Raw genomic sequence first — 24,672 nt, 5'->3', positions numbered from 1 at the left:
AAAAAGCAAAATGGCTGTCTGGGGAGGCCTTACAAATAGCTGTGAAAAGAAGAGAGGTGAAAAGCAAAGGAGAAAAGGAAAGATATAAGCATCTGAATGCAGAGTTCCAAAGAATAGCAAGAAGAGATAAGAAAGCTTTCTTCGGTGATCAGTGCAAAGAAATAGAGGAAAACAACAGAATGGGAAAGACGAGAGATCTCTTCAAGAAAATTAGAGATACCAAGGGAACATTTCATGCAAAGATGGGCTCGATAAAGGACAGAAATGGTATGGACCTAACAGAAGCAGAAGATATTAAGAAGAGGTGGCAAGAATACACAAAACTGTACAAAAAAGATCTTCACGACCCAGATAATCATATGATGTGATCACTCATCTAGAGCCAGACATCTTGGAAAGTGAAGTCAAGTGGTCCTTAGAAAGCATCACTACGAACAAAGCTAGTGGAGGTGATGGAATTACAGTTGAGCTGTTTCAAATCCTGAAAGATGATGCTGCACTCAATATGCCAGCAAATTTGGAAAACTCAGCAGTGGCCACAGGACTGGAAGGTCAGTTTTCATTCCAATCCCAAAGAAAGGCAATGCCAAAGAATGCTCAAACTACCGCACAATTGCACTCATCTCACACGCTAGTAAAGTAACACTCAAAATTCTGCAAGCCCAGCTTCAGCAATACGTGAACTGTGAACTCCGTGATGTTCAAGCTGGTTTTAGAAAAGGCAGAGGAACCAGAGATCAAATTGCCAACATCTGCTGGATCATCGAAAAAGCAAGAGAGTTCCAGAAAAACATCTATTTTTGCTTTGTTGACTATGCCAAAGCCTTTGACTGTGTGGATCACAATAAACTGTGGAAAATTCTGAAAGAGATGGGAATACCACACCACCTGACTTGCCTCTTGAGAAACCTGTATGCAGGTCAAGAAGCAACAGTTAGAACTGGACATGGAACAACAGACTGGTTCCAAAAAGGAAAAGGAGTACGTCAAGGCTGTATATTGTCACCCTGCTTATTTAACTTATATGCAGAGTACATCATGAGAAACGCTGGACTGGAAGAAACACAAGCTGGAATCAAGATTGCCGGGAGAAATGTCAATAACCTCAGATATGCAGATATCATACCACTCTTATGGCAGAAAGTGAAGAGGAGCTAAAAAGGCTCTTGATGAAAGTGAAAGAGGAGAGTGAAAAAGTTGGCTTAAAGCTCAACATTCAGAAAACGAAGATCATGGCATCCGGTCCCATCACTTCATGGGAAATAGATGGGGAAACAGTGGAAACAGTGTCAGACTTTATTTTTGGGGGCTCCAAAATCACTGCAGATGGTGATTTCAGCCATGAAATTAAAATACGCTTACTCCTTGGAAGGAAAGTTATGACCAACCTAGATAGTATATTCAAAAGCAGAGACATTACTTTGCCAACTAAGGTCCGTCTAGTCAAGGCTATGGTTTTTCCTGTGGTCATGTATGGATGTGAGAGCCGGACTGTGAAGAAGGTTGAGCACTGAAAAATTGATGCTTTTGAACTGTGGTGTTGGAGAAGACTCTTGCAAGTCCCTTGGACTGCAAGGAGATCCAACCAGTCCATTCTGAAGGAGATCAACCCTGGGATTTCTTTGGAAGGAATGATGCTATAGCTGAAACTCCAGTACTTTGGGCACCTCATGTGGAGAGTTGACTCATTAGAAAAGACTCTGATTTTGGGAGGGATTGGGGGCAGGAGGAGAAGGGGACAACAGAGGATGAGATGGCTGGATGGCATCACGGACTCAATGGACATGAGTCTGAGTGAACTCCTGGTGATGGTGTGAACAGGGAGGGCTGGCGTGCTGCGATTCATGGGGTCGCAAAGAGTCGGACACGACTGAGCGACTGAACTGAACTGAACTGAACTGGGAGTTAGTGAAGGACAGGGAAGCCTAGTGTGCTGCAGCCCATGGGATCACAAATAGTCAGATATTACCTAGCAACTGGAAAACAACGACAGTGGAGGGAACGTGAGAGTGTCCCTGCTGCACCAGAGCCCATGCCAGCAGCCCCAGGCTCTGCAGAAGCCCAGTAAAGGCTGACCATGCTGCTTGGGAGATACATGGGTGAGTGGATCTCAGGTTTCACAGCTGAGAAAGGAGCCTGAGGATTTTTTTTTCCTGGCTTCTGGGCAGACGAGTGCATGGCAGGTGTTCCAGGGGCCCTAAGGTCAGCCTGGGATACTTTTTGTCCTGGAGCCCTGGTCTGTGGTGAGGCATGTCTCTGGGCTAAAATGATTCTCGGAGGCAGCTCCTGGGCCTGGGTGTCTGCTGGGAGAAGGTGCTTTGGAAGAGCAATCAAGAAATTCTGAAGGCAGAGGATGGGGGACTTGAACCTGAAATACTGGCAGCTTTTCTGTTCTGAGCATCTATTACTTTTGAATAAGAAAAACTAACCAATAGGCACTGGACCTGTTCTAAACTCGATTTTCAATTTCTCATTTGTTTTAGCCAGCTTTATCTAATTGACCATGTTTTTATTTGAGAAAATTTTACCCATGGGAAAATGGACCAGGCAGGAAGCAAGTTAACACAGACATACAAACCCTATCTAGGGTTTGTGGGACACCTCAGTTAATTTATTAACGTTATAAAAGGTAATGTATGCGGAAGCACTTTGGGCAGGAAACCATCTCCCACCAACTCAGAGAAACGTGTTAAATAAAAGTGACCTTATAAAAGGAAGGGCAGCCACAACAGCCAGACTTAAACACACTCATCTCACTGATGGAGAGGGTGTAGGGAGGTGGGCCTGAGTGTGTAAATGGGCGATAACCTTTCATTTAGGCAACTTATCAGTGTGTTACTGGAGACTTTAAACAGTTCATACCTTCTCATGCAAGTGTTCCAGGTATAAAATTCTACTCTAAACAAATAATCATTCTTACATACTTATACACACACACACACGTTTTTATGTGCATGCATGGGTGTGTGCCAAGTTTCTTCAGTCGTGACCAACTCTGTGCAACCCTGTGGACTGTAGCCCACTGGGCTCCTCTGTCCATAGGATTCTCCAGGCAAGAATACTGGAGTGGGTTGCCATGCCCTCATCCAGGGGATCTTCCCAACCCAGGGACTGAACCCATGACTCTTATGCCTCCTGCAGTGCCATCTGGGAAGCTCTTTGATGTCTGTGTATGTATGTTAGTAGCTCAGTTGTATCTGACTCTGCAACTGCATGGACCGTAGCCCACCAGGCTCCTCCATCCATGGAATTCTCCAGGCAAGAATACTGGAGAGGGCTGCCATTTCCTTTTCTAGGGGATCTTCCCAAACCAGGGACTGAACCCAGGTCTCCTGCATTGCAGGCAGACTCTTTACCATCTGAGTTACCAGGGAAGCCCCCTTTTATGTGTATATGCACACAAACAAGGGTTTTTCAGCTCAAAGTTCTTCTCATTTTTATTGTTTTTATCGAAGTATAATATACATTAAAAAATGCACATGTCCTAAGAGTACAGTTTGATGAATTTTCACAACTAGGAGGACCCATGGACCCAATACCCAGATCGAGAAACTGTATGTTATGAGCATCCCAGACGGCCCCTCTGCTCCACTCTTCCAATCACTTCTGCCCCCCACCCCCACCATGTAACCTTGACCCTGACTTTATTTTTCTGACTTTTAAGAGCATTGATTAGTTCTATTTTTTTTTGCATTTTATATAAATGGAATATAAATAGTATGTGCTCTTTTTCAGAGTTCTTTGTTATGAAAACTCACACACATACAACTCACACACACAACTGTCCAAAAAATAAAGCAATGGTTAACTACAGAAGAAATTATATTTAAGTAATGGACTAGAATTCAGTCATTAAAATTACGTTTTGGGGGATTATTTTGTGCCTTGGAAGATGCTTCCAATAGTTAACAGGAAAAAAAAAGCAGAATATAAAACTGTATATAAGTTTATTGGCAATTAAAATATATATACTACTACTACTACTAATAACACCAGCTGACATTTGTTGGACACTCCCCAGGAACCAGGCAGTGTCCTATTACATCACTCACTCTGTTCTCTCCAAGCCCTCTGAGGTGGAGCTGCTATCATTTGCCCCATTTTTCAGAGCAGTAAATGGAGGTACCAGGCTTGGGCAGCATGCCAAGGCCACACAGAGGGGTGGATGTGGTGAAGTCAGACTTCTAACAGGGCCAGCCTGGCTCTTAGGCATGTCACAACGCTACGACAAAATGCAGACGGGGGTCATCCCTGGGTGCTGGCACTGGGGGAGAAAGTCTGCCACAGCCACAGAGCCTCCCAGAGCTTCTCTCCTCAGAACCCGAATCCTGTGCAGAGGGGCACGGGGAGAGGGTGTCGCAAATGCGTGGCATCTGATGACCATGCCCCAGAGAGGCTGCCTGCAAATTCCTGGCACCTGGGAAAGGCTCTGTCCCCAGCCTGATGAGGTCTGGCCGATTCAGCGTTTTCTTCTGTTGAGTGAGCTGACCACCTTGCAGTCAATTCCTTTTCCACTCAAGCAAATCAGAGTGGATTCCTCTATGCTCTGACACAGGTTCATCGAGGGGGGGGGGGGGGGGGGAGGGGCGGCGGTGAAGGGGAGGTAAGAAGCGTGGTGCAGGGAGGCCCCAGCACGGCAGAAGGGTGGAAGAGGAGCCTGGGGAGGAGACAGAACAGGAGAAGCAGCGAGGATGGCCCTGGGTGCACGGACCGCGGAAGCTGGGAGGGGAGCGAGTTAAGGAGGCCACGTCCAGTGCCAGACGGTGCACAGAACAACGTTGAGAACTGCGAAAGGGGCTGCTGGATTCAGCAGCAAGGAAGCCTCCCCTGCCCTTGGCCACAAGCACTTCAGTGCGGATGGAAGTCTGGTTGAAGAATGAGAATCAAAGAGGAAGAGACATTGACTGTAGTTCTAAAGGAGAGATAAGGACAGGTGTTTAAGGGAAATCCAGGTAGAAAGGGGCTTCGTGGGTTTGGGTTTTGTGGGTTGTTTTTGTTTTCTTTTTTTTTTAATATGGGAGAAGACACATGGTGTGTTTACACGTACAGAAAAAATACTGTACAAAAAAAACTGTGAGTTTCCCGAGAAGGTACGAGAGGCTGGCACCAAAGTGACACTATGCTGTGGGCTGGTCTCGGAGGGAAGACCCTCTGAGGGGGAGGAAGGGGAAGAGAATGGCTGCAGAGACAGGCAAAGACGAAAGGATGAAGGACAAGATCTCCAGCGGCGTCTGAGGACACACCAAAACAAAAGGTGCACTTGTTTTTGTGTGAAACCTTTCCCTTTTCCCTCAAGCAGAATAAGATGCTCATGAATTATAGGTAAATGTCAACACTTGAGAGGGCAGACTGGGTTAGAGCACAGGCAGGGCAAGGAAAGAATTCTCAGGAGTCACGGCTGAGCCAGGAAACCTTGACGCAGCAGCTCAAATGTATCAACAGAGTAAGCTGAAGACTCTTTATCAAGACACAGCTTCACTCAAATTGAAAAAAAAAACACAAAAAAACCCTGCCATTGTGAGATTGGTAGCTAAGTATGAGAGCCTCGAGGCTTTAGCTCAACAGCTTCAGAGCAGGACTTTTTAAATCTGCTGCTCTTGTTTTGCATAGGTAAGACAGGGACAGGATTAAAAATCCAGAACACAAGGTCCCAAGCAAAGAAGTCTGGCTGCCCCCACCCCACCCTTCTCTGACCTGCTTCTCTTGCTGTCCTGCACGTATTTTCACTCTTTATTCAGACATGAGTAACACAAATAAATATTCTTAGCTTGCATCTTTTTCCCTTCCTTCCTCCCTCTTTCTCCATTTCTTTTTTTCCTTTCCTTCCTTCCTTCCTTTCCCTTTTTCTTTTTACTGCCTGTATCTCGGAGGGCTCTCCTAAGTCCACAGAGAGCTTCCCATTTCCAGCTACCTACACTCCTGCACGCGGCTGCACCACAGTTTGGGTGTCTAGTCTGTACAGATGGACACCTGGGTTGTTTCCATACTTTTGCTCTTACAACCAATGTAACCTTCACACAAGTCATCACATGGACGTACAGATGTCATCTGCAGGGTGGGGTTGCTAAACTTCTCACTTTAAACCTGTCATCGTGCAATCCCTCCAGCAATATCTGAGAGAGCCTGTTGCTTACTGCCCCCGTGGCCTACCTCCAACCCCACCCGATGTGCAGTCAAACTTTGGGACTGCTGCCAACCAGAGGTTAAAACTGGTGTCTCTGTGCACTTTTAATAAGCATTCATCTTTTGCAAATTAAAACTGAGCATCTTTTGATTTTTGTCACTTGAATTTCTTTTTCTGTGACCTATCTGTTTTCATCCTTGGCTCCTTTTCTCTGTTTTGCTACTGCAGAAGTTCTTAACCAGGGGTCTTTTTCAGAGGGTCTTGTGACTCAGATACGGTTAAGAACTAAGGGATAAAAAGAACAGTCACCCTAATCCAATACATATCTTGTGTTAAACATAAGAGGATTTCTTTAAGTCTTAAAAACATTTATTGAAATTTAATACATATACAGAAAAATATAAACTGAACACACTCCTATAATCAACATGAGATCAAGAAACAGAATTACCAGCACACCAGGAAATAAGTAATCTTTCTCAATAAATAATCCCTGTGGTCCTCACCATTTATAGACTCTTTTTTTCTGTAGTTTCATTGCTTGATTCTATTTCTTGACCATAATACCTTCCTGATGTCATCATTCAGTTTCCATGACAAAGCTGAACGAAATTTGAGCAAGAAGGCAAGTGATTCAAAACTATCAGTCTTCAACAGCTTTGAAAACCCACCCTTCAGTTCAGTTCAGTTGCTCAGTCGTGTCCAACTCTTTGCGACCCCGTGAATCGCAGCACGCCAGGCCTCCCTGTTCACACCATCTCCCGGAGTTCACTCAGACTCATGTCCATCGAATCCGTGATGCCATCCAGCCATCTCATCCTCTGTCATCCCCTTCTCCTCCTGCCCCCAATCCCTCCCAGCATCAGAGTCTTTTCCAATGAGTCAACTCTTCACATGAGGTGGCCAAAGTACTGGAGTTTCAGCTTTAGCATTATTCCTTCCAAAGAAATCCCAGCATTGATCTCGTTCAGAATGGACTGGTTATATCTCCTTGCAGTCCAAGGGATTCTCAAGAGTCTTCTCTGTAAAACCTCTGTAAAAAGGTTTTATCACAATTACAGAAGGGATGATCTTAGGGCTCCCCCTGCTGGTGACCGGTTCAGTTCAGTTCAGTTCAGTCGCTCAGTCGTGTCCGACTCTTCGCGACCATGAATCACAGCACACCAGGCCTCCCTGTCCATCACCAACTCCCAGAGTTCACCCAAACTCATGTGCGTTGAGTCTGTGATGCCATCCAGCCATCTCATCCTCTGTCGTCCCCTTCTCCTCCTGCCCCCAATCCCTCCCAGCATCAGGGTCTTTTCCAATGAGTCAGCTCTTCGCATGAGGTGGCCAAAGTATTGGAGTTTCAGCTTCAGCATCAGTCCTTCCAGTGAACACCCAGGACTGGTCTCCTTTAGGATGGACTGGTTGGATCTCCTTGCAGTCCAAGGGACTCTCAAGAGACTTCTCCAACACCAAAGTTCAAAAGCATCAATTCTTTGGTGCTCAGCTTTCTTCACAGTCCAACCCTCACATCCATACATGACCACTGGAAAAACCATAGTTTTGACTAGACAGACCTTTGTTGGCAAAGTAATATCTTTGCTTTTGAATATGCTATCTAGGTTGGTCATAACTTTCCTTCCAAGGAGTAAGCATCTTTTAATTTCATGGCTGCAATCACCGTCTGCAGTGATTTTGGAGCCCCCCAAAATAAAGTTTGACACTTTATCCAGTTTCTGCTGTTTCCCCATCTCTTTCCCGTGAAGTGATGGGACCAGATGCCATGATTTTCGTTTTCTGAATGCTGAGCTTTAAGCCAACTTTTTCACTCTCCACTTTCACTTTCATCAAGAGGCTTTTTAGTTCCTCTTCACTTTCTGCCATAAAGGTGGTGTCATCTGCATACCTGAGGTTATTGATATTTCTCCCGGCAATCTTGATTCCAGCTTGTGCTTCTTCCAGCCCATGATGTACTCTGCATATAAGTTAAATAAGCAGGGTGACAATATACAGCCTTGATGTACTCCTTTTCCTATTTGGAACCAGTCTGTTGTTCCATGTCCAGTTCTAACTGTTGCTTCCTGACCTGCATATAGATTTCTCAGGAGGCAGGTCAGGTGGTCTGGTATTCCCATCTCTTTCAGAATTTTCCAAAGTTTATTGTGATCCACACAATGGCTTTGGCATAGTCAATAAAGCAGAAATAGATATTTTTCTGGAACTCTCTTGCTTTTTCGAAGATCCAGCTGATGACCAGTAGTTACCAGGAAAACCTTCCCATCTCCTCTCCAGACTCTTGAGGATGGAGTTTGGGACTCAAGTCACTGTAGACTTACTGTGAACCAGTGCACAGGGGTGTCAAGTACAAATCGCCACTTACCTCTACAAGGATTAAATCGTCTGCTGTTGCTGCTGCTGATTTTCAACACTCCCTGAAAGGAGTTCAGGATGGAGAGCAGAAATGAGGCACTCTTCTCTAGGAAAAACTGGCAGAACAGGTCTTCAGATAGTTGGACACTTTGAGGAGCCCACTTTATGAGCCCAATTCCTGTATCTCTTCAAATCTAGAATAGTACTAAAATCCTTCATGGTGACAACTACTCCTCATGATTAGCAGAATTTCTGCAAAAAGTATGCGCTCGATTGCACGTATACAAAAACCACATATATACTAACCTTCCCCTTGCCTCTTTGAGCCCTTTCTCAGAGCTGTCTGAAATGCTGTCTCCTGGGCTTCAGTCCTCATTTTGCTCCAAATAAAACTTAACTCACAGCTCTCCTGTTGTGCATTTTCTAAGTCAGCAGAGGGATGCAGTGAGGTCACTTAGCAAGGCAACCAGAAGTCCCCTTTCCCTTCCCATTCCCTCAGTCAACATCTGAGGAAGGCAACTATCAACTAATGGACCATAACAGCTTTGGGGGCTAAGAATAGAATGACAGGAAAGCACAGTTAATCTTTGCTTCCCCACCTCTTGCTTCAGCTCAGTTCAGTTCAGTCGCTCAGTCGTGTCCGACTCTTTGTGACCCCATGAACTGCAGCACGCCAGGCCTGCTTGTCCATCACCAACTCCTGGAGTCCACCCAAACCCATGTCCATTGAGTCGATGATGCCATCCAACCATCTCATCCTCTGTTGCCCCCTTCTCCTCCTGTCCTCAATCTTTCCCAGCATCAGGGTCTTTTTCAATGAGTCAGCTCTTTGCATCAGGTGGCCAAAGTATTGGAGTTTCAGCTTCAACATGGACACCCAGGACTGATCTCCCTTAGGATGGACTGGTTGGATCTCCTTGCAGTCCAAGGGACTCTCAAGAGTCTTCTCCAGCACCACAGTTCAAAAGCATCAATTCTTCAGCGCTCAGCTTTCTTTACAGTTCAACCCTCACATGCATACATGACCACTGGAAAAACCATAGCCTTGCTAGATGGACCTTAGTCGGCAAAATAATGTCTCTGCTTTTGAATATGCTATCTAGGTTGCTCATAACTTTCCTTCCAAGGAGTAAGCGTCTTCTAATTTCATGGCTGCAGTCACCATCTGCAGTGATTTTGGAGCCCCAAAAATAAAGTCTGACACTGCTTCCACTATTTCCCTATCTATCTGCTATGAAGTGATGGGACCAGATGCCATGATCTTCGTTTTCTGAATGTTGAGCTTTAAGCCAACTTTTCCACTTTTCTCTTTCACTTTCATCAAGAGGCTCTTTAGTTCCTCTTCACTTTCTGCCATAAGAGTGGTGTCATCTGCATATCTGAGGTTATTGATATTTCTCCCGGCAATCTTGATTCCAGCTTGTGCTTCCTCCAGCCCAGCATTTCTTAAGATGTACTCTACATATAAGTTAAATAAGCAGGGTGACCTCTTGCCTATTCTTCCCCAAACAAGGGACTGTTGTGAAGGGCCCTGCTGACTAATATTAACTTGTCAAAGGAGCCAACAGCCCCAGTTACAGGTCTCAAAAGGCACCAGGCAAATAATTATTTACTGAGCAAGATGATGGACTGATCAATTGGCAGGCTCTCACTCAGTAGATTCTGTAGCATGCTCTGTGCCAGGTACCCCGGTCACATGAGGCAATCCCACTGACAATGGGGAAGCGTGAGGGTTAGGGGAGGAGCACTGGGTATAGGGACATTTAACCCACGCGCCTGCAGGGGAAACAGAGGCTGTGGGCGGGGGGCGGGTGGGGAATGGGGGAAAGCTGGAGGAGGAAATATGCTTTTTGATCTCTGGAAGCTTAGAATCTAGTTAGAGACACAAGAAATGTAGAAATAAAAGGCTAATAAAAACTAACTTGAGGTGGTGCCTGGAGTTGAGAAATGTCACTTGGGACTCCAAGCACCTCATTTTGTAGCCCTGGAGATGGAGAGGGGCCCTGGGATGACAAAGCTGAGAGGGGGTAGACAGAAGAGCTGGAAGCCCTTCAGTTGCTGTTAAGAACCAAAAAAAAAAGAAAAAAAAAAAAATGTCCAGGAAGTCAACTGGCCACTAAGTGGGATCTCAGGGAGGAAAGAGCTGGGAGGGTCATCACCACCTGGGATGTCCTTAGGGCTGTGGGTCCAAGAACTTTGCCATGTCAGGGGCCCCAGAGCTGAACAAATTCAAGGACATGGCCTGAACGAATATTGGCTGGTGACCTAGAGATCTGATGCCAGTTTATTCATGTACAAAGGAAAGATATCTTCCCCACAACTGGAATGCTTACTGCTTGCCTCCCAGGGTTCCCCCTACCTTTTAAAAAATATATTTGGCTATGAATGGCAACCCACTCCAGTGTTCTTGCCTGGAGAATCCCATGGACAAGGGAGCCTGGTGGGCTGCAGTCCATGGGTCACAAGAGTAGGACACGACTTAAGTGTCTAAACCACCACCACCATGAAATCTTAGCCAGAAACTCCAAGTAACCCCCTGCCCCACTTGTTTCTTTCCTCTTGATAGTTCCCACCTCTCCAGTGGGGGGTGGGGGAGTGGGCTTGCCCTCCCTATGGCTCCACTGGCCACCTGCGTGCTGACTCCACAATCTCTTTCCAGTCCAAATCTCTCACTTGAACTTCAGACCCGTTTCTCTTTCTGTTCCTTGGACACCTCCATGTGGCTGCCCCTAAAATCTCTCAAGGTCAATGTGTCTAAACTGAGCTCATCATTTAGAAGTATTCTATCACAGGAAGGCACAGAGCATGGGAGAGCAGACTCTAGCCTGAGCGCCTCCATTCAAATTCCAAATCCACCACTCACCAGCTATGTGACCTCAGGCACACAAGTTACTTAGCTTCTCTTGGCTTCAGTTTCCTCATCTGGAAAATGAAGATAAGGATAATCACATGGGACCATTGTGAGAAATTAAAATGAGTCTTCTGACACATAGGAAAAGCTAAAAAAGTATTAGCTTTTATTGTGACCTTCCACTTAATTGTGGTTCTTCATCTGTCCTCTGTCAACTGGATTCGACAGTGACATTAGAAACAGGCAACAGGAACTTGCCAGGCAGTACAGTGGTTAAGACATCACACTTCCAATGCAGAGATGAGGGGATGTGGACTTGATCCCTGGTCACGGAACTAAGATCCCATATTCTATGCTGTGTGGTGTGGCCAAAAGAAAAAAGAAAAAAAAGAGAGAGAGAGAGAAATAGGCAACAATACCCATTCAGTCGCTCCAACTAGAAAGCAAATTATTGTTGCCTTCTTCTCCCTGCCCCTACTATTCACACGCAACTTCCGATTTTTGAAAATCAAAAGCTTTGATTTTAAAATTAAAAAAAATTTATTTTAAATCAAAAGTTATCTTCCTATATAAATTATTTCTGCAGTATAATTTGATGGAGTTAAGTCTCCTCTATTCAATCACTTTCCTGGAGAAGGAAATGGCAACCCACTCTATATACATGCCAGGATAATCCCGTGGACAGAGGAGCCTGGTTGGCTACAGTCCATGTGGTTGCAAAGAGTTGGACACACTGAGCAACTGAGCACACACGCAATGCATTCAATCACTTATAAGATTCATGTAACAAGGAAATACACTGTTGAAGGAATTTTACAGCTACCTTAGCTTTCTGATGGGCTTGCCTAGTGGCTCAAACAGTGAAGAATCTGCCCACAATGCAGGAGACATGGGTTCAATCCCTAGGTTGAGAAGTTGCCCTGGAGAAGGAAATGGCTACCCACCCCAGTACTCTTGCCTGAAGAATTCCATGGACAGAGGAGCCAGGCACGATACACAGTCCACGGGGTTGCAGAGTTGGACACGACTGAGTGAATAACTTTCATTTCATAGATTCTGGTTAGACGGCATTACTATGTGCGTTAATACCAAGTCAATTTCCTGAACAGAAAGTCTTCACGTAAGTTCAGGGCCTTCTCTATGGCTAGAAAGATCCTGTGTTGCTGATGTAAGCAGCACACTGGGATTCTGGTTCCCTCAGGTCACATGACTTGTGGCTTCTCCCTCATTCTAAGTCAGGAGGTACCAGTGAGTCAGGCCTGTATCTAATGATGTGAAGTTTCAGGAGACATCAATGAGGTATGAGTTAACAGACTTTATTTCCTAGAGGCTCTCATCTTTCGAATACTCCCCAAGAAGTGAGCCACGTTCTCAGAAAGCATCCAACTTTATGATGGAGACATGCTTACCTAAAACGAAGCATTTAAAACCATTTTTGTTTTAGTATTTTAATGCCATATGGGTATAAAAAAGGTAAAATGAAGAATTCATCAAAACTGTATGGAGCACCTACTAACCTCCAGGATCTGTCTTAGGCTTTGGGAATTCAACTCATCGAGATACAGTCCTTGCCCTCAAGAATGTGTGGTTTTATCTGAAGCAGTATTTTCAAATAGCTTAAGAACACATCTTTGGTCATGATGAAATTCACTTGGGAAATTCACTGAGGGAAAAAAATGCATCGTATTTTCCTGTTTCTTTTTTAAAAAATAATTTTGGCCACGTGAGGCAACTAGAGGGATTACAGTTTCCTGACCAAGGACTAAACCCTAGCCATAGCAGTGAAAGTGCCAAATCCCAACCACTAGACCACCAGGGGAGAAGGCAATGGCACCCCACTCCAGTACTCTGGAATCCCATGGACGGAGGAGCCTGGTGGGCTGCCGTCTATGGGGTCGCATCGAGTCGGACACGACTGAAGTGACTTAGCAGCAGCAGCAGCAGCAGCCCACCAGGGATACTTTCCTGTTTCTTACTCTTTTCTAAGAGATGTTGAGAGATGGGCAGCAGTGAATGGCCAGGCTTCTGAGACTGTTTCAATCCTTATTTTGTCACTTTCTAGCACTGTATGACACAGGAAAATGGGCGACAGAACAAGTTATCTGAGTCCCAGTTATCCTCTCTGTAAAATGTGCAAAAACCACAGGAATATTAAATGTGCAAACATGTGCATGGCTGTTGCATAGTGGAGGACAACCATTATTAGCATTATTAGGCTTGATGTTGGAAGTTCGCAATTAACAGGTTTTTTTCATCCGTTGTCAGTTACTGAGCCTCTCCTTCTAACAAGGAGATTTAGAATGTTTTACCCAGAGCCCATGGCATGCTTTAACAACCATGTCCAGTGACCTGTACATGGGTCAGGCCTTCCAAGATCTAGCTGTAGGTAGGTTAAATATACATTTTCAGCAGCCTATCTAGCTAGGTGATTATAGCTAAGGTACTGGGGAGTGGGAGGGTCCTGTTTTGGTTCCGGTGACAACTTCACATAAAGGCTGGGCCAGGACCAACTTTAGCCCATTCTAGTGAGGAAAGCCATCTTTTCCCATACAGCCCTGATAGCTGATCTGAGGGCTGCAGACGGGAGCTTGGGTGCGGTGAGTGAGGAGAGAGGTACAGCGAACTCCGCAGAACCACTCCTTTTGTTGGAGGGAGTGGCAGCTGAAGGGAAGCCCACTCCTTCTCAGCCTGTCATGAGTCATACAAATAGACAAGATACCTAAAAATCACCTACTTAGGTGACCTGCTCAAACCTTTTCGCAAAATTTAGTATGCATGTGCGTCTCCCTGTCGAGATGGTCTACAGTTCTCCCCAGATACTCAAAGGAGTCCATGCCTGGAAAAAAAACAAAAACAAAAAACGAGATTCGCTGAAATAGTCCGAATGGAGAAACTGAGGCCCAGAGACGAAAAAGCGAGCTGCCTCAAGTCAAACAACAGGGATATACTAAAGGCATTTCAGTTCCGATTCCGGTGTGACGTTCACGGTTCTGACCGTGTTGAATACCTCCTTGATTTCTCTGCAGCCCTGGAAGATCCTTGGGAGGCGAGGGCTCTCGTCGGAGCTCTGGAGATGCCGCAGCAAGTCCAATTCGGGCGTCGAGGGGGCTCTCGCCAATCGCTCAGACTGGGTCCACTGCCGTGAAGATTCCCCCATCATGGCCTCACCCCGAGGAATCCCGCAGCCTTGTCAATTCCAGGTACGGCACCAAACACCAGGAGACCCGCGGAAGTGGAGGCGGCTAGCTGGTGAAGCACGCCCACTCACTCACCTGACCAAGGAGAAGAAACCGGCAAGCCCCAAAATCTCACCCCCAGCGAACCCTTCGCGGAAGGAGGAGCCAGTGAAGAGAATAACAGGAAATGACGCCAGGCGCACGTGTTTCGCGAGGGGCTGGCGCCAGGCTTTTGAGACGCGCGGCCACGGCCTCGCGCCTGCGCAGCCGCTGCCCTCCCGCGTCGCCAAGTCCCCAAGATGGGAGGAGAATGAGAAGGGGGCGGGGCGCGTGCCTGGGTGACGCAGGCGCAGTGCGACTTCGGAGGCGCTGGTCGTCCCTCCGCGGGTTTGGATCCGGGTCAGTCAGGCGCTGTGATCGGGGAGAGCCGTTCTAAACTGACCGAACTGGCTTACCGGAGCGCCCCTGCTGCGAGAAGGTGAGTACCCTGACGTGACGCGGACGCGCCGCGTCACCGCGTCTGGGCCTCCTGGCCCGGCCTGGCCACCGGCGGCTTCCTCTGGCCCTCCCGCCTCACGTCGAGCCGCGTCGCCCGCCGGCGCTGGCCGCCTGGGCCGGGCCGTCCGGGCCGGGCCTGCGCCTTTCCGCGCCCCCTCGGCCACTGCGGCCTGGCCCTGCCAGAGGCTCTTCTCTCTCGCCCCTTCCCGCCTCCGCGGTCCCCGCGCCGTGCCTCCGCCCTCTCCCTCCGGTCCACAGCTTCCCCTTTTCGCCCTCCTCGGCCGCCCTTTGCCCCTTCCCGCCCTTTCCCGCTGGTTCTCGAGCCCCAGTCTCGTTGGCTGCCTCTTCGGCTCTGTTCCCGCCTCCTTCTGGATCCCTCACTCCTTTGGCCCGACGCAGGCCTCTCATCCTGGCCGGGGGAGTATTCTTAAGGGGAAACTTTGCAGCGGGAGAGCCCGGGCGGGTTCGGGCGCCGGACACATCCCCACTTCCCGAACCCCCCCAGGCCCTGACCTTTCCCCACCCCATCGTGTTTAATCACGACCGACCCAGTTTCTGGGTGAAAAGAATTAACATTGTGCTGTATCTGGCACCGAGGGTGTAGAAGTTGAGTGGGTAGAGAGACGTGAACGTGTTTTGTCTCCGGGGCCGATTGTTGCAACTTCGTCTTGTTTGCGTCTTCCAGAGTTGCTGGACAGGATTTTCTTTTCCCGGACTCCATGCTTCCTGCTGGGCTGGGAAATTTTCTAAAAGCTTTATTTAACATTGTGATGACACGCTTACGCGCGGATCCATTATTGATCATTCTCAGGTCTTTTCAGGGTCCGGGAAATTTGGACCTAGGCTTGTGGTTGTTAAGTGGGCTTGGTTAAAATTGCAAGATATAAATAATATTGTGAGACTTACTCTTCGTTTAAAGTCAGAGAAAAGTCAGGAATTTGCCCTTTTGATGGAGGACCTTAGAAGAATTTTGTGGTTTTGTTTTGTTTTTTGAAAGGTTAGGGGAAACTCCAAATCCCCGTGTGATTTGACTTAAAGTATCTTTAAAAGTTTGACCTTTGCGAGGATTGTTCAATTTCAAGAAAATAGTGCAGTAAGAATCGGCAAGAACGTCTCCCACAAACTTAATGAAGATGAATCAAGTGTAAGATCCCTGGAGTTGGTTGTGCAGCTCTTGATTTGAGTGAATGGGAAGAGGGAGGAGCATGGTAAAGCCTTTTAAAGTTACAAACACGCTACTATTTAGCTGTTAAGGTCATACCTGAGATTCACCTTTGCTCTGGGTTAATTTAACTGAGGGAAAAGATGAGTAATCAGAATGCTCGAAGTCTGAAAATAGTTTAGATGGAACTTTATTCCTAGAGTTTTAGTTGGTAGCCAGTCTTATTCTGGTCTGTTTTGGTTTGTAAATGATGGATCTTTTAGTGTGTCAGTAAGAATGTTAGTGGAGTTTGTATTAACATCTGGAGGTCATTTACAGTATATTAAATTAGCCCTGTATAATTAAAAGTTCTATATCTGAGTGCAAAACATCTTAGCACAGTGTTAGGGCAGGAATGGGGTTCATAGACTGGGTTCACACTTATATGCCTAAGCATCCAGACTAGTGCTAAAAGCACATTGTAGGGATTCTGTCAATATTTGTGTAAGGAATGGATTTCTGCCTGTAGAATTCAGCAATGCATATGTAGATGTGATGTGTGCTGATTTCTAGAGAGGCCCGAAGAGAGATTGTGTGGGGTCCAGAGGAGTGGGGAGACTGGCTCAGATGATGTTCCTCTGTGAGGGCCAGCGTTTGACTGGTCATTAAGTAATTGAGGAAAACTAATAAAAACTTTATTTTAGTTCTGCCAGCAGGAGGAATTTGTTTACAGCCTATGGATAGCACCGTTTTAGATGCTGTGGAGCTTCAAAAATAAGAGAATATCTGATCTTTGGTCACCCCTCTCCCCAGGTATAAATATGCATATATACAGGATGTTATTGTGTATCTGGGAGAGGATCCTCCTGTAAATCTAGAACTGAATTAGTAGCTGGTGAAATACGGAATTGATACCGTTTCTTCACAGTGACGTACTCGTTAAATAAACCAGCAAAATATATGTGGGGAGTGTATTTCAATATTTTGTTTTAAGAAGTTGAGGTGAAAACTGGATAAATTCTTTTGAGACTGTTTTCAGTGTTCTCAGAGAAGTCTGCCTAAAATACCTTCTACACATAAATAAAACTATTGATTCCTTGCTTCCTAATTCTGTCTCTGGTACTGTGTAGTTACATTATCAAACATATTGTGACACTCTGACCTTTAGAATATTAGAGGTCTCACAATAACATAAAACCCACCCCTGAGAAATGAGCAGATATAGAATCAAAGAGGCTCCAAGGATCCAGGCACTGTTCACTGGGAGAGTGCCCAAGGCGGAGTGGGGGTGGGGGGTGGGGTAGCGGGGTAGAAATAGAGAAGGTGAAGTGAATGCTTTAAAAATTCCTCATTTTATTATTTTTTTGTTTTACTTTTTTCTTTCTGATTTCCAGTAATATGTTTATAGAAACTTTTTTCATTCTGGATTTGGTATCAGGAAATTTTTTACCCTAAAAGTAAAAAAAATGGAGTGATTAGAGTCACTGAATTGATTAACTTCTCTATTGTATCTCTTGTTGTTTTGGTTGGTCTGCCCCCCCCCCCCTTTTGGTTTAAATATAAAAATCAGGGTGGGGGAAATGGAGAATTTTGGTTAATCAAGCTAGTTGATTAGGTAGAGATCATTTAAAGGTGTATCTGTAGAACAATTTCAGTTTTTTCCTTTACTTCCTATCTCTTTAGCTACATTTAAGATTTTGAGTTACAAATATAGTTCATCTATCTTTGTGAGAAAGTATTAGAAGCTAAAGAAAGCAAAGGTGTCAACCTTATAGATAGTGTGTGGAGTAGTCAGTATCATTGAAACATGTTTGTAATCCTGCCTTGACAGTGGTAACAGCATGATATCTATCTGTGTGATTATTAATATGAGTATAAATATTGATATCTGCGTCAGGATTGCTTTAGAGAAACACTGTTGTGTCATGTAGTTATTCTTATCTGAAATATTTAGCATTAGATGAGACAAATACTCAACAGCGGGTTTTTTTGTTGTTTAAAAATTTTTGCTGAAGTATATATAGTTGATTTACAATATTAGTTTCAAGTACACAGGAAAGTGAATGTTTGCATATACATATATACACTTTTTAAGAGTAGCGTTTTAAAGATCAGAGTCTTGGAGGCTAAGCCTTTCCCTTTTATTTCCAATGCAATGATCATCTTTTCTGTAGGTTTCTAGACTTCTACAGCTGGAGGGATTTCCCTTCCTGTCAAAAAGTATACTGAAACACAGATTTTAGGTAATGTGATCTAATTTCCAAAACTGTGAAACAGGATGTTGGGATCAAGTATTTGGACGGTTTAAATACCATCATAATAAACACATGTTTTCTGTATAATTTCATTTGTCTCCTCTTAAGAAATAATACCTGCGGTTTCCTAATCATTGAAACTTCCTTTTAGAAATAGAAATTTGCACTTTATCCCACTAAGAAGCAATGGTAGGATCAGGAATACAGATTTTAACCTGTTTTCACTTTGCTCATTTAATTTTTCTTTTCTTTTTTTTTAGTATTAACCGGAACATCCATAGTAGTGTAAAAAGTTTCACAATGAAATCGGAAGCCAAGGATGGAGAGGAGGAGAGTCTACAAACTGCTTTCAAGAAACTAAGAGTGGATGCATCAGGGTAATTAAATATGAAGTATATTATTGGGGAATTGTTTACTAGATTTAAATAGACATTTCCTCAAGGGAGCTCTTTCTGTTCTAAAGTTTCTTTTTATTTGTAGGAAGTATAAATGTTAATAGTGTGATATTTTACCAAATTCTGTATAACATTGTTATAAAAGAAACTCTTCTGTTAAATTTTGAGAAGTAGCTGCTCATTTGTATTCCAAGGTTGGGAATTAACTTTGGTAGAGTACCGCTTTCCCTGTCCCCTGCCTCTTTTTAATCACACATTAGCAGTCAGTGTCCCATCAGAGAGTTCCTCCTACACCTCTAGGGAATCACAGTATTTTTCACTGAAAGTGAGTTGGTTCAATAGGAATCTCTGCAGACATTGTCAATTTCATGGGCTCTGATCGCCGAGCCTATCACTATGGAAACCTCTATTCATTAGGGTTCTGTCACTGAGATCAATAGTCTTGGACCCTTTGGCCAAACTAATTAGAGCACCTGCAGACCAGCTGCTGTCTGAATGTTAATATTTCACCCTTTGCAAAATGTTCTATGCAGGACTCTTTTCATCCTCATTCTTTGCCTCAGGCCAGAAGATAATCTTAAATTTTAATGGATATAACAATATTTCATTTCATGAACGGAAACCCAACACTCAGCAAGGAGCAATAATGACTGTTAAAATTTATTACTCATTTTACTGTGCCCTCAATACTGACTGAAGTACTCTGTACATATCTAATCCTCACTACCAACTTAGAATATAGACAGTAGAGAGTATACTATATAGTTTACAGAGGAGCTACAGATGAATTGTCTTGTAAAAGGTCACATTGGTAAGATGTGGTAGAGCCAGAATCTGAACCCAGATAATTTTCTCCAGAACCTCTGCTCTTAACCATTCCTTTTTATGGTACCTTGAAGACAACATGAAGAAACACATTTAGTACCTGGCGCATAGTAAAATTAAATAGATGTTAGTTGTTACAGCTGCCTGCCTATTGCTAATACTGTTTTTGGCCTACCAAATGAGAAAATTTATACTCATAGATTTGCACAGTAGCTGTTACAGGTGCTGACATTGTTTCCATGATACAGCAAATAAGTATCTTCTAGTGATTTTGCCAATATGGTCATCTTGCCATTAGAATTGATTAGTACTTGCTATTTTGGGAAGCAGAAACAAAGCAGAGAAACACATAGTTCCAGACTCTAGTCATAGTGTAATTTTCTGTGATTTCTGGTATAGACATGCAATTTTTTAATCAGGAAAATACAAATGCACAGGTATATGTAAATCCCTTAGTGTATAAATTTACTTAACTCTTGATACACAGACTTCTTTCCTGGTATTTTTGTTGGAACTTAAAATTAAGCTATTTCTGTGCCCCTAAAAATTACTTGGAACATAAAATCTTTCAAAATACTCTGTACAGTTTATGGTCCGATATTATGTATTTGTAGCTTGCAATCTACTGTGTGTAAAATTGTAAAGAGAAGGAGCAGTGGAGAACATTTCAGAAAACCAAGTAAGAGTACAAGGAGTGAGTCATTACTGTGACTAAGCAGAATAAGACTTGTATAGTGTATCATACAATTCTAGTTGGTGGTTTCGAATCGTTGCTGATTTACAAATGGAACATGTGAGGCAGTGACTCATAAACTAACCAAGCCTTGCCAAGGAATTTAGCATGATCCTGTTGAACGGGTTTTGGTTCCTAATGGTATTTGTTTTATCAGGACAGACTATATATTTAATTGCAAAACAATATAGTTCTTTTTTTCAGACTATATATGTATATAGCATAATACATGCTTATTTATAAATCATAAAATGGATAAAAAAGTAAAAATCACAACTTACCATTACCACTGTTAGTATCTAAATCATCTGTAATATCACTGTTTTTACACAGTTGAAATCATAATATATGTACAGGTATTCATCCATGCTGTTTTCCCTTAATATTATAAGCATTCTCCCATGTCATTAAAAGTTCTTTGTACACTTAATTTTTAATAAATTCCTAATATCCCATTGTGTACCGAACAACACTAATTTTATATAGTATGGTATTTTCTGTTATTCGACATTTAGTTATTGCCAGCTTTTAAGTTATATTTCAGTGAGTGAGCATCTTGTCACTTAGTAGACTGTCTCTTTCTATAGGTTAGTACAGTGCTACAGCGTGTAAAGTAGGAGCCCTGTGTAAGTGTGTGTGTATATTGAAAAGGTCCAGAAGAATTTGATGTTAAATGTTAATGTTGATCTCTGGATTGTGAAATTAGAGTTGATTCTTTTCTCTTTTAAATTTTTTCATCTTCTTTACTGAGAACCCACATTACTTGTGTAGTTTTAAACTGCAGAGATTTAACTGAGTAATATTTCAGGTTTATTGGTTGTAAAAATCAGAATATTTTTGTGTAAGTTGTATACTATTTGAAGAAGGATTCATTTAGCTTGAGTCTCCCAAAGTTAGATTGAGTCTCCTGAAGTTCATCCTCCTGCACTTGGTTTCCACAGTTCTGGTTTGCCCACATAAAACAAGTGCTCAGTGCCATTAGCACCCTCCCTGGACATAAGGCCTGATCTGCCCCAGATAAACAGTCTATTTATATCCCACTGCTGGTTATACTTAAGAATCATTCTTTAGCTTACGATTTTGGAACTGTGAGCTCTTAGGGATCCTCCAAATTTGGTTTTGGAGGACAGTTTACAGTAAAAGCTGAGCAATTCTTGAGAAAAGCAAACTGAAAAGGCAATAAAGGTATTAACACAAGTTGCATTTGGGTTGGTGAGAGCAGTGTGTTCTTGCATGGTTTTCTAAGCAGTAAACTCTGTTCTTGTCTTCAGGTCCATAGCATCTCTGTCTGTTGGAGAAGGCACAAGTGTCAGGGCGTCAGTCAGAGCAGCAGCAGAGGATACCAAACCTAAGACCGCATGTGCATCTAAAGACAGTTGGCATGGGTAAGAACTTCTCACTGCAGGTGGTTTTTATCCCAACACCTCAACGTATTACTGGATTTTCTTTCCTGAGAATTCAAAAGAGAATGTCTTATGATACAGAGCCCAAGATGCACCAGTGAAAGAAGAGCCTTTCTTCTTCTTGTGAATTTGCTGAGACTTGCTGTCTGGCCTGGTTCATTGTCAGTTTTTATGAATGTTCTATGTGTGTTTGAGAAGAATGGCTCTCCTCTAATCATTCTTAGGTTTTATAAATGTCCATTAAAGTAAGCTTTTAAATGTCTTATTTATAGGATCTTTTTTCAAATAATTTTGTTGTTGTTAGCTTGGGCTGTTAATAATTGGGGGGTTTGTTGAAGTCTCCCCCAGTGGAGTACATTTGTTTATTTTCTCTGTAAGTTCTATATTTTTGCTTTATCGTTTTGAAGCTGTTTTGTTTATAGTCTAGGTTCATGCCAGTTTAGAATGTTTTCTTCCTGATAAATTGAGACTTCTGCTGTATTTAGTGACCTTCTTAATCCCCCATAATGGCTTTGTCATAAAGTCTGTTTTGTCTGGAATTAATAAAACTAATACAGTTGTCTTTTAGTATTTGCCTAGTGTATCTTTTTCTATTATATTTTCAACCATTTTGTGTTTCAGAATTTTTGGTGTGTCTGATATAAATATGTATGGCTTATTTCATTTTACTCAGTCTTTTTTTTAAACTTACATTTATTTTGATTATTGATATATTTGGATTTGTTCTGCTCTTTTATGCTGTTTGTCCTGCTTTTTCTTTTTTATTTCTTTCATTCCCACCTTGCCTTTCCTCCCCATTTAAAAAATTGTTTGGAATATGTTTGTTTCTCTCCATACCAGTTTTCCTTTCATTGGTTTAGAAATTCCATACCTTGTTTCTCTTCACCTTCCTCCTCAGAACTGGTTTGCTCCAGTCTCCTTCCACAATGTGATGGCCCATCCTTCAGTTCTGTCACTTATTTTTTGTCTCACCAGTTCAGTTTTATTGACCCTGCTTCATTTTATTTAAATTAGAGAGTGTGTGTTTAGATTCATCTCATGTATACTTTCTTTACTCTCACCATTGTAGCATCAGAGCTTCCATATAGGGTCACTCTCTTCCTAAAGAAGTCTGTTATTTGGTTTAAAAGCGGGGGGCGGTGTGGGGAGGCTCTCTGTTAGTTGTCCATATAGAATGTTTCTCTGAAAATGTCTTTATTTCATCCTTTTTCTTGAAAGGTATACCTGATTTAGTATACCTGAAATCATGGTCCTCGTTAACAGTTATTTTCTCTTAGCACTTGAAGGTATTGTCTTCTGGCTTCCATGTTGTTGAAAAGCCTACTTTCAGACTTAATTTTTCTTCTTTTGGCAATAATCCATCTAGTCTCCAGCTGCTTTTACGATGTTCCTGTTGTTTTTGGTATTCTCCAATTAGTTGTCCTGCTCGTTTGCTGGTTTGTAGATTCTCTGCATCAATTCAGAAAATTGCTCGGCCATTATCTCTTTGAAATTTGCTTGGCAATTTTGAACCTTTTTCTCTTTGCACAATTCTTATTAAAGAGTTTTTATAAAAATTACATACTGTGCCTGATAATTCCCACTATCTGAAAACTTGAGAGTGTCTGAATCTATTTTTCAGCTGTTTCCAGTGATAGAAATGAATTCTAAATCTATCATTCTGTTGAATGAGTGACTATTTATAGCATTAGCACCCCCCGCGGTGATACTGAAACTGCCTTGTTTAGAGCATGGAGCCCAGCATTGAGGTTTTTCTAAGTTGTCTGTGCAGGGTGCTTCCCCAAACCACTGGTCAGAAGTTCCTAAGCCAACAGTTGGGACAGGGCAGACAGGTCTACTGCACCAAATGTTTGGTCTGAGAAACACGACTTAAAACTACCTTTAACCTGTCCTGTAGTAAGGGGGTGTTGGAGTTTTTGAGATGCACAGACTCAGGCAGCTTGACAGTGGAGGTGGGCACATGTCTTTGGGGAGAACTTATTTCCACTCATTCACCAGAGAAGTGGCAATTTCCCAACCATTTTAAAAGATCTCTTTAGAAGAACTCTGTATCCCAACATCCTCTTGTGTGTTTTTTCCTCTTAGGTCTACAAGGAAATCTTCACGAGGAGCAGTGAGAACCCAGCGTCGCCGCCGTTCCAAGTCTCCTGTCCTTCATCCTCCAAAGTTCATACATTGCAGTACAATAGCTTCTTCCAGCAGCCAGCTCAAGCACAAAAGCCAGACTGACTCCCCTGATGGCAGCAGTGGGCTGGGAATTTCAACCCCTAAAGAGTTCAATGCAGGAGAATGCTCATCTTCTCTCGATACTAATCACACAGGGGCAGTTGCTGAGCCTTTGAGAACTTCGGTTCCAAGGCTCCCATCAGAGAGTAAGGAGGAAGATTCCTCTGATGCTCCCCAAGTCTCCCAAGCAAGTCTCCAGGCCAGTGATCTCTCTGACTTTCAATCGGTCTCCAAGCTAAACCTGGGCAAGCCATGTGCATGCATAGGCAAGGAGTGCCAGTGTAAGAGGTGGCATGACATGGAGGTATATTCCTTTTCAGGCCTGCAGAATGTCCCTCCCTTGGCCCCAGAACGAAGATCCACACTTGAGGACTACTCTCAGTCGCTTCACACGAGAACTCTGTCTGGCTCTCCCCGTTCCTGTTCTGAGCAGGCTCGTGTCTACGTGGATGACGTGACCATTGAGGACCTGTCGGGCTACATGGAATATTACTTGTATATCCCCAAGAAAATGTCCCACATGGCAGAAATGATGTACACCTGAGAGCAAGAAGCTCCTTACTATGCTTTAACCAATGAAGGGTTGTCAGAGAGTTAGTTAACAGCAGACCTTGCAGCTACTTTGTGTGAGAAGACATCTCCTTCTGCTCACTGTGCTTGCAATAAAAACTTTTCTTGGCATCTCAGTCA

At 43.6% G+C, this 24,672-nt stretch overlaps 1 protein-coding gene across 2 annotated transcripts; it reads left to right on the top strand.

The window, feature by feature from the left end:
• Nucleotides 14,717-24,672, top strand: OSER1 (oxidative stress responsive serine rich 1). Of its 2 annotated transcripts, none has more exons than XM_005688570.3 (4): nucleotides 14,717-14,984; nucleotides 18,661-18,777; nucleotides 21,625-21,738; nucleotides 23,842-24,672. In XM_005688570.3, exons 2-4 carry the CDS (start codon nucleotides 18,701-18,703, stop codon nucleotides 24,524-24,526), a joined length of 876 nt encoding a protein of 291 aa, XP_005688627.1. In that variant the 5' UTR covers nucleotides 14,717-14,984; nucleotides 18,661-18,700; the 3' UTR covers nucleotides 24,527-24,672. The 2 variants fall into 2 exon arrangements, with proteins under 2 accessions (XP_005688627.1, XP_005688628.1); XM_005688571.3 differs by lacking the exon at nucleotides 14,717-14,984 and adding an exon at nucleotides 15,088-16,958.

Source organism: Capra hircus, chromosome 13 (genome assembly GCF_001704415.2).
Source record: "Capra hircus breed San Clemente chromosome 13, ASM170441v1, whole genome shotgun sequence".
In the NCBI taxonomy this organism is placed as follows: Eukaryota; Metazoa; Chordata; class Mammalia; order Artiodactyla; family Bovidae; genus Capra; species Capra hircus.
This window is presented reverse-complemented; position numbering and strand designations above follow the sequence as displayed.